A 16,244-nucleotide genomic window follows, 5' to 3' on the forward strand; every position below is an offset into this window, starting at 1 on the left:
GATCTTAACGGCTGGCTTGCCCTCTCGGGGAGCCTTAGCCTGGTCCTGTGCACCGGAGACATCACTGGAGCAGGTGGAGACCTGTGCTCTCTCTGCGCCTGGGCTTGGGATGACGACGGTGTAGGCAGGATCGTGGGTCCCATACCACTCACCAGAGCCAGTGACAGACCTTTAAGAGGGCTAATAGCCCCAGTCGCAGAGGCACGCTCGCCTTGCTCCAGAGAAAGCTGGCAGGCAGGCCCGAGTCCTCTACCAGATGACCCCTGGGCCTTCTTGCTCAGTGCCAGCGAGCGCTTCTTCACCTCCAGCGACAGGCTACGCACGGAGGCCGAAGTACTTGGTGCGGCCTGCGTAGAGGGCTCGGAAGCCGGGCACAGAGTGGACTACAACAGGAGGACCCTGAGGCGAACGTCCGTCTCCTTCTGGGTGCGAGGCCAAAACTTCTTACAGATCCGGCAATGCGCCTTGATGTGTGACTCCCTCAAGCACTTAAGGCAGCTGTCGTGGGGGTCACTCACAGGCATAGGGCTGCCACAGACAGAGCAGGGCTTAAACCTGGGAGCTCCGGGCATGCCTCATTTGTGGCAAAGTCCTTGCTGGGACCTTAGCTATCAGTCAACTAGCATTTAACAACTACTTAACACTAACAACAATCAAACAGAGGCCCGAAGGCCCGAAGTCCAATGGAAGAAACCGCTAGCTCTTGCCAAGCAAGAGAGGCACTCTGACTGACCACCACGGGGGTAAGAAGGAACTGAGAGGGCATGTGCCAGCGGCATCTGACATACAGTGGCGTGAGCACGGCAGGCTGGAGGGCGCCACAGCTGGCCCTACGGGTACCTCTAAGGCAAAAATCTCTGACAGCCGCACACGTGGGCGCACGCCCACCTAGAATGGAATCGACATGAGCAAGCACTCAAAGTAGAAACCTCGTTACTGTGCCCATTCCTCGTGTTTGATTTTCTTCCAGGAGATAGACAATGTAGTAGACAGATACTTACAAAAAGTAGGGATACTTGGTACCCATGAACAGGGGGACTGTTATACCCAGAGATGGGGAGGGTATCCAGGACAGAGGGGATATGGGGTTTCCACTCTCTGTCCCTCTCAGACATTCCTTTGGGAAAGGGCCAGCCTCAACCTCTGCCAGGGGCCTCACGAAAACAGGCTGCTCAGGGAATGTCAGGGGATTCTCCAGCTCCCTTGACCTACTCTGGTCCACTGCCCCGGTGGAGAGACAACTGCTGACTCCTCGTTCTGCCACAACACCGCTTGGGTTGACTTTCTGCTGCAAGTGGCCCCGCTGTCAGAAGGCAGCACAGATCCTGGAAATGATTCTAGCCCAGTTTACCTGGAAGATTGGTTTAGGCCCAACACCCTTTTCCAAAAACATTAAAAAACCTGCAGTGAAGTTCATCATAATGCTTTGCTGCCAAGGGAACGTGGCTATCGCTTTCCTCCTGAAATACTGCCAAGAACACAGCCAGGCTTTGGAACCTTTGCTGTGGAATTTAGATCACAAGAATCTAATTAAAACGTAGCCAACCCCAAATAATCCCTCTCCCTTCTGCTCCCCATCTCTTTATGAAATGAAACTCTCTCTCATGCCATTCTATTTCTGAATGCCAAATAAGCAGCTTAATTGATCAGAGCGCTGTATCTCACCACACAGAAATCGCCGGCAACTGGCCTCTCATGTGATACATAAGTGAGAAGAATGGCAAATTCCAGAGAGAAAAAGGTTTGGGCAAAGACATATTTAGAGCTACAATTAAATTTTTATTAAGGAGCATTTTATCCATAAACCTCCCCCCGCCCCACAGGATTACAGAACAAAATAATGTGTTTTGCCTTGGAAGAAGGGCAGTTTTAAAGCTACTGTACCTGCATGAAAGCCCATCTCCAGCCCATGTTCCAAGCAACCACTTTAACAATCTCCCCAAGATTTTACCATAATTTTTGTTCAACCTTTCATTACAGGCCCACCTCTAATAAGCAACTGAGTTTTACTATTCCTTTGGATGGTTCCTTACAACAAAATTAGGATGTTTTTAATGGTGACGGCCGTAGGTGTACCAATAGGTCATAGGTATGGAAAGGGCAGCAGTGTTTCCATGAAGCATGGCTACTTCATTCTCAGAACAGCACCATTTATCTATCCGCCATTCAGTTGACACCACTCTGATCTGAATCTTTGATGAGAACTGCTTTCCCATTCCCTCTTCTAGTTAGATGAACCCCCATTTTTGCTGATGCTCCCCGAAAAACTTTGAGGATAAACGGGCTTGGGCTTGTACTTTATCAGCTAGTCAGTTCAATGAAAGGATCTCTCACAGCACAGGGAAGATGGGGAACTCCTCATGTAGCTTCTAACCACCTGATAAGCCCTAAACAAAGGAGGCTGGTTGAGAAAGGCTGGTTGATAAACAAAACATGTAACCCCTCCCCGCCAAGAGTGCAACAAATTTAAGTTAAGAGTTAATGTAACATACCGTGCTGCCAAGAAGGACAAGAACAGTATAAGGCAGATAGCAGTGACTGACCCTAATCCAGCAAGAGTCATATGTTGCAGAGTGGATGATAAATCTGAAAAGAAAACATCAAACAGTTCAAGAAAACAAATACCAAAAATGTTACCATGGTGCAGCAGTGTCTTGTGATTCACTACCTAAATCAAAGTTAAACTCTTACTCTGGATTTATTACTCCATCAAGCAGTAATTGAGCTGAACATCCAATGGCCAGCAGCCAGCTGAAGAAATGGGATTAATGGTATATTTCTCAAAAGAGATTACATTTTCCTGTCTATTACTTTCCTGCTCTCCACCTCCCCTTTTTTTAAAGCTTTTGACAGTCAAAGTAAATCAAGATCCTTTTCCACTAACATCATCATCTGTTTCAGTCAAAGTCATAAGACTAGGGTGGCTCCGGTGCTAATAACCAATCCGTCATCAAATGGCTCAACTCCTCTCTTCCAAATTCTTGCAATCTGGGTACTATTTCCTTTTTTAGGATGGTAACTACAGCAATATGAACACCTCGGAATCACACCTGGGGAGAACAGACTGCTGCAGCATATGAAGAAATCCCTCAAATATTTGTGTGCCTGAGAACTGGGAGAGGAGGGTAAACTAAAAATGGCATGTGTCTGAGGAGAAGAGGAATGAATAATCTGCATATAAATACATAAATGACTGGCCTGCAAAGTTTTCAGTCAGGATAAGAGTAAGCCATTTCCCCATCATGGTATTTCAGAAGAAAGAAGTGTGAAGGAGTGGTCATTTGTTACCAAACTTTTCAGGAGTCAACTCTATCCAAATGATGCAAATAACTCTTTGCTCTGACTGCATGAGCCACTTCTTATTTTCTAGACATGCACAAGAAACGACAATATGCACCTCATGAATTATGGCCCTGATGCTGAAAACACTTAGGTGTAGGAGTAATTTTATGCACGTGAGCAGTTCCATTTACTCACATGTGTGACTGCAAGGTCAGGGTCTGCAGTCATAGTGTTTACTTGTAGTCATGGAAAATAACTACCAGTGATAATTTCAGAATCAGGGTTTTAAGATCTTATGTGCAGTATTTGATCAGCCTCCATACATGTTCAATTTTGGTCAGAACTTAAGAAAATACATAAACTTTTACTTCATCACAAACCAGTTTTCATATATAAAAATCAAATATCCATGGAACAGACTAACACGACAAAAAAAAAAAAATCTTTTCACCTCTTTGTATTACTATATTTTAGTTAAAATCACTACATTCTGATTTGATTCAGACCACTCTTAATTATAAGGCTGGAAGCCTATTTCCATCACTACTCTAGCACTCTTTATTACAGCAATTTATCGGATTATAACTAAAGCCTCACTAGAAAGCCTCTGCCAGAGAGAAATCTGGTCTAAATAGCTGTGGTTTTATTGAATGTCTAGATCTTCCTCTGTTTTGCAAATGGAATGAAGAAGCACTCCTTAAAGAACTCAGCTTCTCAGAAATTCTCAAGCCTTTCAAGTTGTACAAGATCCAGGAAGGCCATGGAAGACTGACCTATCTAGGGGGAAGTGGAGTCAGAGTGGAAAGACAAGCCCCATTCCCACACCCATCTTCCTATTCTCCTTTGCCCCCTCCCAAAGAGAAAAATCCAGCTGCATGCCAGAGGGTTGTAGCAGTATTCTAGGAGTGGACAGAAGACAGAGATATGAGAAAGGGGTAGTTTTCTGTGGTTGCATAGGCATTTTTTTAGTATTTAGCAGGAACCAGATTTCCATGTTATGGGAAATTCCACAATTTCAAAAAACTGTCCCCATTGTGAAATAGGAGAAAACGAAGCCAGCTTGAAATTTCCCATGAAACAAAATTAAAAAAAAAAAAAAGTTTTGGTAGCAGCATTTTGTTTTGATCTTAACCTTTTAAAAACTAATATTTTAATGTAAAAATCTATTAATTTAATTTCAAAAAGTTTGTTTAGAAACAAAAAAATAGAAACATTCCAGTCAAAAACGGGACGTTTCAATGTTGCTGAAACGCTTCATTTTAGGTTTTTTCCCCTAAACAAAATGTTATCAAAACCAGACGGGTTTTTCTACACATTTTGATTAACACAGAATTTTTCATCAAAAAACCTTTTTGGTGCAAAAGTTTCTGCTACCTCTAGTTATTTTGCAGCTCTTACCAACAGGAAAAATACTCTTCAGAAAAACAGGCAGCCGCCACAGCTGCCATATCCCTGAAGCTGGCTGAGTTTCTAAGACCCAGAGCTGCAGAGGCTATTGCTGGCCTGCAGAGGATCTTAAGTGTGGCAAAAAAGAATTCCTTCAAGAAGAGAAGGGAGAAAAGGTAAAAGTGTCCAAGACACAAACAAACAAACATACATGTGATGCCCCTGAAAATACAGTATTTTTAGAAATAGAATCATTGTGAAGGGGCCTGACTAAAAGGAAGAAAATGGAAATTTTACCCTGTCTAAAAACTGGGTTTTAGCAGTGTCACTCCAGCAATGAGAGAAGAGCTCTGTGTAAGCTCAAAAGCTTGTCTCTCTCACCAGCAGAAGTCCAATAAAAGATATTACCTCACCCACTTTGTCTCTCTAATATCCGGGGATCAACATGGCTACAACAACTCTGCATTCTCCAGCAATAATTCTGTCTTACTAGGTACTGACAGACCAAAACCACCAGTCAGAATTTTTGGGATATTTCTGCCTCTTAGGTTCTACTCTACACCAGGCATAAAAGCTTTCATACTTCACAAAATATAGTTTTCCCTGGACAAAGTACACCAGAGAAGAATGAGAATTCCAGAGCTTTAGCGACTCATTTAGTTAAATAATTTGTCTGCATTAAAATTCCCTGATTAATCTTCTACCAAGAAGGCAACTGAGGAACTCAAATCCTCCTCCCTCAATTTCAGAGCGAGAGAAGGAAGAAACAAGTTTGCTTGCTTTTCTGAATTCCTTTTACCCAAAGAGACTTCTCGTTCGGAGAATCCAGAGACAAGTAAGTATTCTTTTATTTTCTTTGCTTTTCTCCTTATCAACACTGGCTCCTTGAGACTCAACAGACAAGAAACAGCCATATCATCAATTAGCTGGAGGAGGAGGTCTGAACCTCCTCAGGGCAGAGACTGCTTTTACAGGCACTCAAATAACAGGTGATGCCCAGTCACCATCTCTCCGTAGCACTTGCTACTAGCCTGCCCTTTCATTCCTGGGAGATAGGACTATGAGGATAATTTCCTTGTTTCATACTTTAACGTAAACTGGAGAAACAGGCCAGTTCACCAGTAACTGTACTGGAGAAACAGTAATTGAAGGGTTCAGACATTTTGAAGAGCAGAAAATACACTATTTTATGTTTCTTGTTTGGCGTTTTCATTTTCACTAGTTTGTTCAATGCACTAATGTTGTCCAACATAGCCCACCTGTATAGCTGCTGAGAATTCCAGCAATGTTCTCCCCATCTATTGACCTCAGTAGGAGGTCAGTAGGTTGGAGGAGTACAGCAGCTGGAGCAGGCCCATTTGTAAAATGTTTATGGCCTGTCGCGACCCAGTAAATAGTCTGAGGGTGAAGGTCCTGGTGTGGTTTTGGTTGGGCCCAAGCTGGCTGGGCTTGGCTCTCCGCTTCAGGCGTTGCAGCCTCTGGGTCGCAGCAGATTTGGCCCCGCCCCCCTGACTGGACCAAATTTGTGTGAGTGGAGTTGTGCCCTGGCTCATGAGGTTGCATTGCCACTCACTCAAATTTGGCCTACCTGGACTCCCATCATCATCATGATGGCTGGGCCAAACCTGAGTGGCGCTAGGACCCCAGAGTTTGCAGTGCCTGGAGAAGGGAGGTGAGCCCAGCCAGCCCTGTGGGACAGGAGCTGCCACACGACCCTTTGAAACATTCTGGCAACCCAATTTTGGGTCCTGACCCAGAAGTTGAGAAACCCTGATCTAACCTTTGTAATGCTCCACTGAACTTCATTGCTAGCAGGGAAATTAAACAAAAGCCACAGAGATTGTTAGTTTTATGCCAAGATATAGCCAGGCAATGCAACGACAACTTCTGTTTTCTCATTAGATGAAAAACTGCCTTACCTTCAATTTGTGCCCAAACTGCACAAGATTGTGTCCTCACCTGGAAGGGAAAACATAACCAATGTCACTATTTTCCCAGGAGATGTATTTAATCAACAAGCCTGCACCATCAGCAAAGGCATTCAGACAAGAAACATTTAAATGTATTGCAGTGGGAATGGATTCCTATGGTTTTGCTAGATCACCAAGCTTTCCTGAGAAGGCTCCAGGCTATAAAGATAAGATTAAAGAGAAAGGTTTGAGGAGAGTCTAGCTCTCATCTTTTGGACAGAAAAGAATGGATACCTAAAAACCTTCCAGGGCGAGGGCTATAAAGTTGCATGGTTAAGCTTTCAAAAAGTTGGGAAATACCAAAGTTAACGTTGCAAGTGCAGTCTTAACTCTGCCCCCTATTCGCATATACAGATTCCTATACAGTGTTTAATTACATGGTCACTCACTGTGTCTCGAATAATATAGTACACAGTGTTTTCTCCACCCTTGAATACACATTTAGCACCTTATAATTTTTAAAGAAGCTTTAATACAGTGCTTACACTAGTTTAATTTTCACAATGATCCAAACTATCATTATGGACAGACTTTCTATAAATTCTTGTTTAATCAGTTTTCCTCTCTTTTTTGATGTGTTCTCGTCTCTGTTTTCTTTTTCTGCATCTCACATCCTCAAACATACATATACATTTTAAGTATAGTACTGCTCTATGGTGTATACTTAATATGAAGTATGTTATACTGGCATGGTTTAACATGGACTCTGGTATTTACATATATTTTATTGAAGGTTTTAGACAAAAAAGTATACTATTGCAGTGGATAAATGGTATGTTATCATGTAATTAAAGACTAAGTCATGATGCATCTGCACAAAGGGACAATCTTCGTTTGGGGCTTTATTTTGAGCTTCTATACAACCTCAATGATACTTAATATAGTCTTTGCTATGGGATTTTCTAGCTGTTTAAAAGGATAAAAGATAGGGTAAAGAATGAACAAAAACAGACCTACAGGACTTCACTCTGTATGAGGCAACCTCCCCTAATATCATGCACCTAACAAGGTCCCCTGGGATTGAGCCAAGAGATCCCAATGGATTCCTTGCTTCAGCCTACATACTGCCCTTTTCACTATGTAGATAAGTTAGTCATGCACACATAGACAGTATAGCCTTCCACAGCTGTGCACTTTCCATGTTTAGGAGAGAAAACACAAGCAATGTACTGCACATGCGTGCACACCATGAATTTTTCAAGACCAGTTGTCAGAACAGTTAAAGGCATTCTCCCCTCAATTAGGGTTCCTTATATTCCAAATTTCAACTTTCTACCCCTAGCCATTTTGATGCCTGTACTACATACTACAAAATACTCTAACTGGAATACCAAATTTACCTCCCTCCCTCGCAGACTTACTGTGGCTTTATTACATATTCACTCCACAAATGCTGAATGATGAAACTGGGGTTGTAGAAGGCTTTATTTATGCTAAAGAAATGAATCCCACATCATTTTAAGCTCCAAGCACTATTATTTTCGAAGTATCTTTCATTTTGGGCGTTGGCAGGTTGAGAGGTATGGAATCCATAAAGCAATCAGTGGAGACTGAAACAGGCACCAGATGGGTTGGAGCTAATTAAATAACACCACTCTCTCACTGAGGAGACATCCAGGGATGGACAATTTGTTCTGCTTAATGGAGGTTTTCATGATAGTGCCAGGCAATCTGTAGCTATTTCCCAAGCCCCCTCTCTCTCCAGAATTCCCACTTCTCACCTGCCAAATTTATCATTAGGAAAAATGGTACTCATCCATTATCTCAGCTTTCCTAGCTCCTTCCCTGATGCTCTCCCGGCATTCCCTGTTGCGGATCAGGCGGCATGACATTTGGCTAGTGTAAGTGGATGTCCCTCACAGTTCCCTCAGTCTTTCGCATTTCACTCAGCTTGGACAGGTGCATACGCTGCAATTTTATTAAAAGCCATTTTCATTTTTTGGTTCTCATTCGTACAATGCTATGGGGCTTGGGTTTCCAAAACTGTAGGAGAATATTTAAAGGTGACCTGCAAAAGGAAAAGAATGGGATTGTACCCTTTTTGGTTACTTTATGATGTATAAAGAAGACGTGAAAGTTCTGTTTTGTGAAACTTCAGGTCATGTATTACCCGGAATACTCTATGGCCTGGTCTACACTAAAAAAATTACCCATTGCTGACATCCGTTGTCAGGAACGAGTAATTTGTCTAGTGTAGACCAGGTGTATGATGCTGAAATGATGACTCCACAAGAACAATAATGTGGAAGTTGAGCAATTTAGGAATTTAGTCCCATTATTTAAAATTCTTTGGTCTGGTGTTTGCTAATAACTATTTAATATAAAGTGAGCGCTGTACTCTTTGTATTCTGTGTTGTAATTGAAATCAATATATTTGAAAATGTAGAAAAACATCCACAAACATTCTTAATAAATGTCAATTGGTATTTTATTATTAACACTGCGATTAAAACTGCGATTAATCACAAATAATTTTTTTAATCTTGTGATTAATTTTTTAAATCGCTTGACAGCCCTATTTAACTACAATGACTAATAAATAAAGGCTTCCTTCTCCTCAAATGTTGAAAATTCAACAATCCTGCCCCTTCAATAAAGGTATGAGTGTCAATATACACCCTCTCAACAAGTCTTCCCGCAAAACCAGGGGTGCCCAGAGTTGACATCCCCTGTTATTTATAAGGCTAAAATGCAAGTAAAACAAAAAACTGCATTAAAGAAGGTCTGGTTATCTTGTAGTGTCACTTGGAAGAACAGAATACCTTAGAGTAAAAGCACTTGACTCAAAAGAAAGAATCATATGTTGATGTTGAGTGACTTTCAGATACTAACACTCCCTATGGCTAAATTATGGCTTCTGTAAATTATAGGCACCTGTAATTACCTATGAATCAGTGGGGTTTGTGCACCCATCCCTGAAGGCAGAAGTTGGCACTAAAGCCCTAATCCTTTCCTTTGTTTATATTTCAGCATCCAGAATCGCTTCTGCATTACAATGGTGAAGAGATCTGCAAGCAATTAAAATGTCTACTTCAGGACCTTTCAATTTAAGTTTTATATCATCAACTTCTTGTCTCTGACAGTATCATCAAAACAGAACAAAAAGCTAAAAATTTTCCCTGGTTTTCCAATCAAAACTTCTTTCATTCAACAAAGACTCAGAGAAAAGGTTTTTTTTTTAAAAAAATACCCATTACCTTATTCCATTGGCTTATAATTCTCAGTACCACACAGTAATCTTTCCCCTGCTTTAAGGGAGCATTATAGAATGCCCCATAATAATGTCGGTCTCCAAGAGAGATCAGCATGTTGTCAGCAACATCCTTGGCCAGGAATTCAGCTGCCACATAACCCTCAGTGGCATTGCTAAAGAAAGTCACAGCAGCCAGGGAATCACAAGTAAATGTGCTTTGCAAGGCCAAAGGAAGCACAATCACTTGATAAAAACTAGAATGAAACAGAAAAGCAAACATCAGCATTCATTTCCATGCACTAAACACCAGAGATAAATCATATTTGCATTTAGTTCTTTATATATTTTGGCCCTTTGTTTAATAGTTTTCAAATCACTAACATCCCGGGTGAACTCTTTCCATGTGTGGATGAAATATTTCCCTTTATATATGTGCTATTTATTGCCCTCTGTATAAAACAGACTATATATGCCTATTATAAGGCTGATTTTCCAAATTGCACACACAGATTTAACATGATTGGGCATGCTAATTTAGTATTTTCATATGAGAATTGCCAGCTATGAATCTCTACAAAATACCTGTTTGCTCAATTCATCCAACGCACAACTTTCTCCTTGAAGCCAAAGTGGAGCTGAAAGATATTATCAACCTATTAAAAACTATTTGTTCCTGATTTCCCAGAAAGATGCTGTTTCCAGTATCAAGAAAGTGATGAGAGCTCCCATCTATTGGACTTTAATTGGAAACTTGTCCCTTGAGTTCACTAAAAGTTCAGAGTGTGATGTCCTCCCATAAAAAAGAGCAACTCTCAGAGTACATGTACTGTACTGTTGTTACACTATCCTTTGGCTCCTGCACTAGGTTTTCGCTTCCAAATATTTCCTGCTTTACTGTAACGTGAGTTCCAGTAACTCGTCTCTCTCATTTCCCAGGCACTTACCACCAGACGTCAGCAGAGTTAAAACTCACTACTCCAAAGAGTATTTATCATTTTTGGTACCCATAAATTAATATGGTGTTGCTGTTTAACAGGATTTGGAGAAAAGACCTTTTTCAACTTCCTCTTGGTTACTAGAGAATTTCCTGCTAGCTGCATAATGTGGTCTGCACATAAAAATTATAAACTGCTCTTAGTTACACCAATGAATATCTGGGGTAGCTCCACTGAGCCAATGAAGTTACACCAGCATAAATTCAGAGTAATTGAGGACAGAATTGTGGTCCAAAAAGGAGAGATTAAACTGAAGCAAAACTCCAGATCTGAACAATCACAAACTACAGTGAAGATGGGACCTGGATTCAAACATTCTGGTTTGGTCCCAACTCTAATAAAATTATCTAATTGAATACAGTCTAAAATAAACAAACATCTAAATGATCAGTACTTTAAAAATATATTTTGAGAGAATCGGGAGCATGTAAGGAAGGAAAGAAAAAAAAAAACAGACCTGATAGGTCCATTTCTATCTTCTGCTTTCCGTAGGCTGAGTGCTGGCACAGGACCGTGTACTGTTACAAACTCTATTTCTGGGAATGGAGGATCTAAAAAGCAAACAGTATCAGTACTTTAGAAAAGTTTGAGGAATAATCCAAGTCTGAGGGTAGTGAGCGTTTTCTCACACAGCACAGTAACTAAAATGCTAACCCTAAAAGCTAGAGCTGTGCTTTAGATTCAAATCTGAACACAAGATACCTTAAAATGTACAGACGACGTTTTTGGTTAACAAATATTGGGAGATGGTTTTTATTTCGATCGAACTGCATATCAGCAGGCTCAACCTGAGAAAGCCAATATGTGCGATCTGAACCTTACTTTTTGTAGACCTTGAATACCTCCGTCAAATATTTTAAAGCTGCCATCGGAGACTTTCAGCAAGTGCTTCCCTGAACTTTCAAGAGCCCCCTGGACTCCTGGAGAACTCAGAGGGAGGCAAATAAATGCTGTTGCGGTGGCTTTCTTTGATTCCTATTTTGTACCCTCACCTTCCTCTGACATTCAGCACAGTCAAGAGAAGCTTTAATTCAGTTTTCTGCCTGGAGAAAATATTAAGGATTTTTATATTTTTTTAATCCTAGTCAGAATGCACAAGGCCTAAAATGTCTAACCAATCTGAGCTTTGTATTAAATTTCAGATGGGCAGTGTAAAGGGAAAAACAGCTTTAGGGCACTTACCAGTACCTGCCAGGCCTAGCATGTGGCTTGAAGAGTTGCAAATCTGCAAGCCACAAGTGCCTTTAAAGTTGGGGTCTTTGCCACATTGGGCAACTGGTCAGACTGCCCTAATAAGACGTAAAGCCGCAACAATCCAAAATTTAAAATTAGTTTCATTCTCACCCCAGGAAACAGGAGGACTTTATGATGAAGTTCTTCCATATGCAGTATTTGGCAGGCAGGACATTAAGAAAAATGCACGTTGCCAGAACGTTAATGCGTGCCAAAAGTAAGTCAACTACCATGCCTGCAGATCATCAAAATTTAACAATCCCTGTGGGAAAAATAAAGCCTTCAGACCACCTTCATAAAGTCGGCAACAATAGCAGCACCTAATGCAGGGCAGCCATTGTGTGGGAAAATTCCTGATCAAGAGTGAAAAGCTGCCGCCCCAAATTCAGCGGTTTGCCATTAACATCTATCCCTCTTGGTCTTCAGGTAAATTACTATAAAAACAAACATTCTCCCAGGATTACAGGCCACCAGTTTGAAGCAGTATCCTTCAAACTTCACAGTGTCACAAACCTAAAAGTGCCAGTATCTACCCCTGTCTTCAACTAAACCCCGCTCCAAATACCCCTCTCAGAATCAGTGCTGGGTAGGCCAGGAATTTGGCACTTTACCATGGGTTTCATTTTTATGGCAGGAATATTTGAGCTGGGTCACAGTGTTAGCTGGAAGCCAAAATATAGCAGACAGAACATGTAATAGCATTGCAAGTGAAATAGGAAAACAGCACAGATCTTGAGGCTATACCTCCTGGAAATGACAAGATGGGACACTTGTTCACATCACGTTCAATGGTTTTGGAAGACTCCGCATTCGCACTGTGGCAAATCCTTGATTCCCCATTTGTGCATCAGGTGCACACATCTTCCATGTAATGTCCTAATATGGTTGATGGTCATCCACTGTCTTCGGCAGAGCAAGAAACCAGGTCGTTCAACGGTGCAATCATCTACAAGGTGCTTGTTGTTTATGTCAGAGCCTGCCCATTGCATCCGCCAGGGGTTTTCTGAGTTGAAGCTGGGTGACAGAAGAGCTTCTCCAATCACCCAGAACGGCCAGCAGGATTTAAGGTTTCAGAGTAACAGCCGTGTTAGTCTGTATTTGCAAAAAGAAAAGGAGTACTTTGTGTGTATAAAAAGATCTTCTACACTTTCCACAGTATGCATCCGATGAAGTGAGCTGTAGCTCACGAAAGCTTATGCTCAAATAAATTGGTTAGTCTCTAAGGCGCCACAAGTACTCCTTTTCTTTTTTCAGGATTTAAGGCAAGCGCAAGATGGGTGAACAAAGCTACCATGGAGTGGGAGTTTTGGATTAGCAAGAACGTGTACTTGTCTTGTACTAGTGCAACATAGCCATCTCTCACCAGATAGTTGGAGAAAGTATGTTTGCAAGGACTGGAATCCAAGGCAGCGGCGTGGCCTTCAGGGTGCCACTTACAAGTCTCAGAGCCACATTTAGTTGGATGTTGTTGAGGTCTGTGTGCGAGCTTCTTCCCCAAACCGGTGCATAGCACTCGGCCATGGAATAAACTAAAGCCAGCGTTGCTGTCCATACCATTTGAGCACCACGGCCGCAGGTCAAACTTGCTAGCTTTTGGATGATATTGATGCGACTCACCTGTTTGTTCTCAAGCAGATATTTCACAGAGGAATGGCCCGATTTTTTAAAAAACATTAAGATTCCTAATTTACTTGTCCCTGGTTTAAATCTCAGAGACCTCTGACTTTTTACAGACGCAGTTTACAACTGAAGCCTTAGGACTGCACAGACTAATCACTACACATGTGATGAACAGTGTCACTTTCAGTAGGAATCCTTAAGGTCTTTCTGATTAGCTGATCTTTTGCACTCCACCAATACTATATGACTAGGACAGCACTGTAATTTACTTTACTATACATACTACAGTCATAATGAGTCCATTTAAAAAGATATTATTTTCTTTGTGCCTCTTTTTAAATATGCCTCTATTTAAAATGAACATATGCGTATGGCTAGTCAATCATTTAGCTTACCACCCTTTTAGAAATCCTTCATTTGGTGCACTAGAGCAGCCCTGTTGGAGTTTCTCTGCTTTTCTAGATGCCATTCTCTGCTGATGATAATGCTTTAAAAATAGTGATGCCCCTGAGCCACAAGGTTTGCATCCAGATGGTATCTTTCCTCAAGTTCAGGGAAGTCAAATCAAGGGTTCTAGTTCAGACAATTCTCTGCTGAAATAATGCCATTTTCCTAACTGACATTTCTTGCAAACACATTGTTCCAAGGATTTTACGGTTGTTTGGGGATTTTTATTCAAATAAAAATCGTTTATTACATTTTCACATTTAAAATAAAGAAATGGAATAAGTACAAATGGTGTAAGTGAGGGACACGTAGCAGTACTGATTAAATAGCACTGGTTATGAGGAGAGACTTTAAGTACAACATATGTAACAACATGTATGTTATGCTGAAGGGAAAAAAGTGGTTTTCTTCAGGTTAAAATTTATCACAGAATCTTCTGAGGAGACGACAAAAAAAGCCCACTGGAAGAGAGAAAAAATGAACTTAGAAAGGTTACTTAAGACAAATACATTGATTTTTAATAACAATATAATGGGGGGAGGACCCTTATCTGTGTTTTAAACACTACCTTGTGGAATGTTAATCTTTTTTGCGGGGTGAGGGGAGCGGTGTCATTAACTATATTCTGTTTGTTTTCTTTTTGCATTTCACTCAGTTGCATCAGGTTCCACTTTATTGTTATTACTTATTTGTATTGTAGCAGAGACCAGAGGCTAGGCCTCCATTGTTATGTCTGTACAATACCTGCCACACTGGCCCAAAGACCTTACAGTCTATACACGTGAAACAAGAGAGAAAAGGTGGATAGAGAGAGAGAGACAGATGAGGGAGCACAAGTAACTAGTGAGACATTACTGGTCAGCATGAAAAGCAGTGACCTCAGAGCACTAGCTGCCTAACCATTTACTTGTAGGCATCATGACAGGGAAGAGTTTAAATAGGGATTTGAAGGAGAACAACAAGGTGGCTTTGCAAATGTTTATCACAGAATCATAGAATATTAGGGTTGGAAGAGACCTCAGAATGTTAACTAGTCCAACCCCCTGCTCAAAGCAAGACCAACACTAACTAAGTTATCCCAGCCAGGGCTTTGTCAAGCAGGCCTTAAAAACCTCTAAGGACGGAGATTCCACCACCTCCCTAGGGAACCCATTCCAGTGTTTCACCACCCTCCTAGGGAAATAGTGTTTCCTAATATCCAACCTAGACCTCCCCCGTTGCAACTTGAGACCATTGCTTCTTGAGACCATTGCCACCACTGAGAACAGCCGAGCTCCATCCTCTTTGGAAGCCCCCTTCAGGAGTTGAAGGCTGCTATCAAATCCCCCCTCACTCTTCTCTTCTGCAGACTAAACAAGCCAAGTTCCCTCAGCCTTTCCTCATAAGTCACATGCCCCAGCCCCCTAATCATTTTTGCTGCCCTCCTCTGGACTCTCTCCAGTTTGTCCACAGCCGTTCTGTAGTTGGGGGACCAAAACTGGACACAATACTCCAGGTGTGGCCTCACCAGTGCTGAATAGAGGGGAATAATCACTTCCCTCGATCTGCTGGCAACATTCCTACTAATACAGCCCAATATGCCATTGGTCTTCTTGGCAACAAGGTCACACTGCTGACTCATATCCAGCTTCTTGTTCACTGTAATCCCCAGGTCCATTTCTGCAGAACTGCTGCTTAGCCAGTCAGTCCCCAGCCTATAGCGCAGTGCATGGGATTCTTCCTTCCTAAGTGCAGGACTCTGCACTTGTCCTTGTTGAACCTCATCAGATTTCTTTTGGCCCAATCCTCCTATTTGTTTAGGTCACTCTGGACCCTATCCCTACCCTCCAGCGTATCTACCTCTCCCCGCATCTTAGTGTCATCCGCAAACTTGCTGAGAGTGCAATCCATCCCATCATCCAGATCATTAATAAAGATGTTGTACAAAACCAGCCCCAGGACCGATCCCTGGGGTACTCCGCTTGATACCAGCTGCCAGCTAGACATCGAGATGTTGATCACTACCTGTTGAGCCCGACAATCTAGCCAGCTTTCTATCCACCTTATAGTCCATTCAACCAATCCATGCTTCTTTAACTTGCTAGCAAGAATACCGTGGGAGACTTTAACAACAGCTTC

General features: G+C 41.9%; 1 protein-coding gene and 1 long non-coding RNA gene across 14 annotated transcripts in view; one reads left to right on the top strand and one right to left on the bottom strand.

Annotated features, from left to right (window-relative positions):
• The window catches only part of LOC119566590, an 84,889-nt gene extending 75,052 nt beyond the window's left edge, over nt 1-9,837 (top strand). For both annotated transcript variants that reach the window (XR_006290867.1, XR_006290866.1), the window contains one exon: nt 9,609-9,837. This is a non-coding gene — a long non-coding RNA (uncharacterized LOC119566590). The remainder of the gene's footprint in view (nt 1-9,608) is intronic.
• SUSD1 (sushi domain containing 1) overlaps nt 1-16,244 on the bottom strand; it is a 102,264-nt gene that overhangs the window by 7,552 nt on the left and 78,468 nt on the right. For 3 of the 12 annotated variants that reach the window (XM_043546535.1, XM_037902131.2, XM_037902130.2), the window contains 4 exons: nt 11,284-11,377; nt 9,836-10,085; nt 6,588-6,627; nt 2,493-2,586 (listed from right to left, as the gene is read on the bottom strand). In XM_043546535.1, the coding sequence (XP_043402470.1) occupies nt 2,493-2,586; nt 6,588-6,627; nt 9,836-10,085; nt 11,284-11,377 (478 nt within the window). Of the gene's footprint in view, nt 1-2,490; nt 2,587-6,587; nt 8,647-9,522; nt 9,647-9,835; nt 10,086-10,413; nt 10,467-11,283; nt 11,378-12,186; nt 12,322-14,328; nt 14,588-16,244 lie in introns of those variants that run through there. The other 9 variants (XR_006290865.1, XR_006290864.1, XM_037902133.2 and 6 more) reach the window with 7 other exon arrangements.

The sequence above is a fragment of the Chelonia mydas genome, chromosome 5, assembly GCF_015237465.2.
Source record: "Chelonia mydas isolate rCheMyd1 chromosome 5, rCheMyd1.pri.v2, whole genome shotgun sequence".
Lineage (NCBI taxonomy): Eukaryota > Metazoa > Chordata > Testudines > Cheloniidae > Chelonia > Chelonia mydas.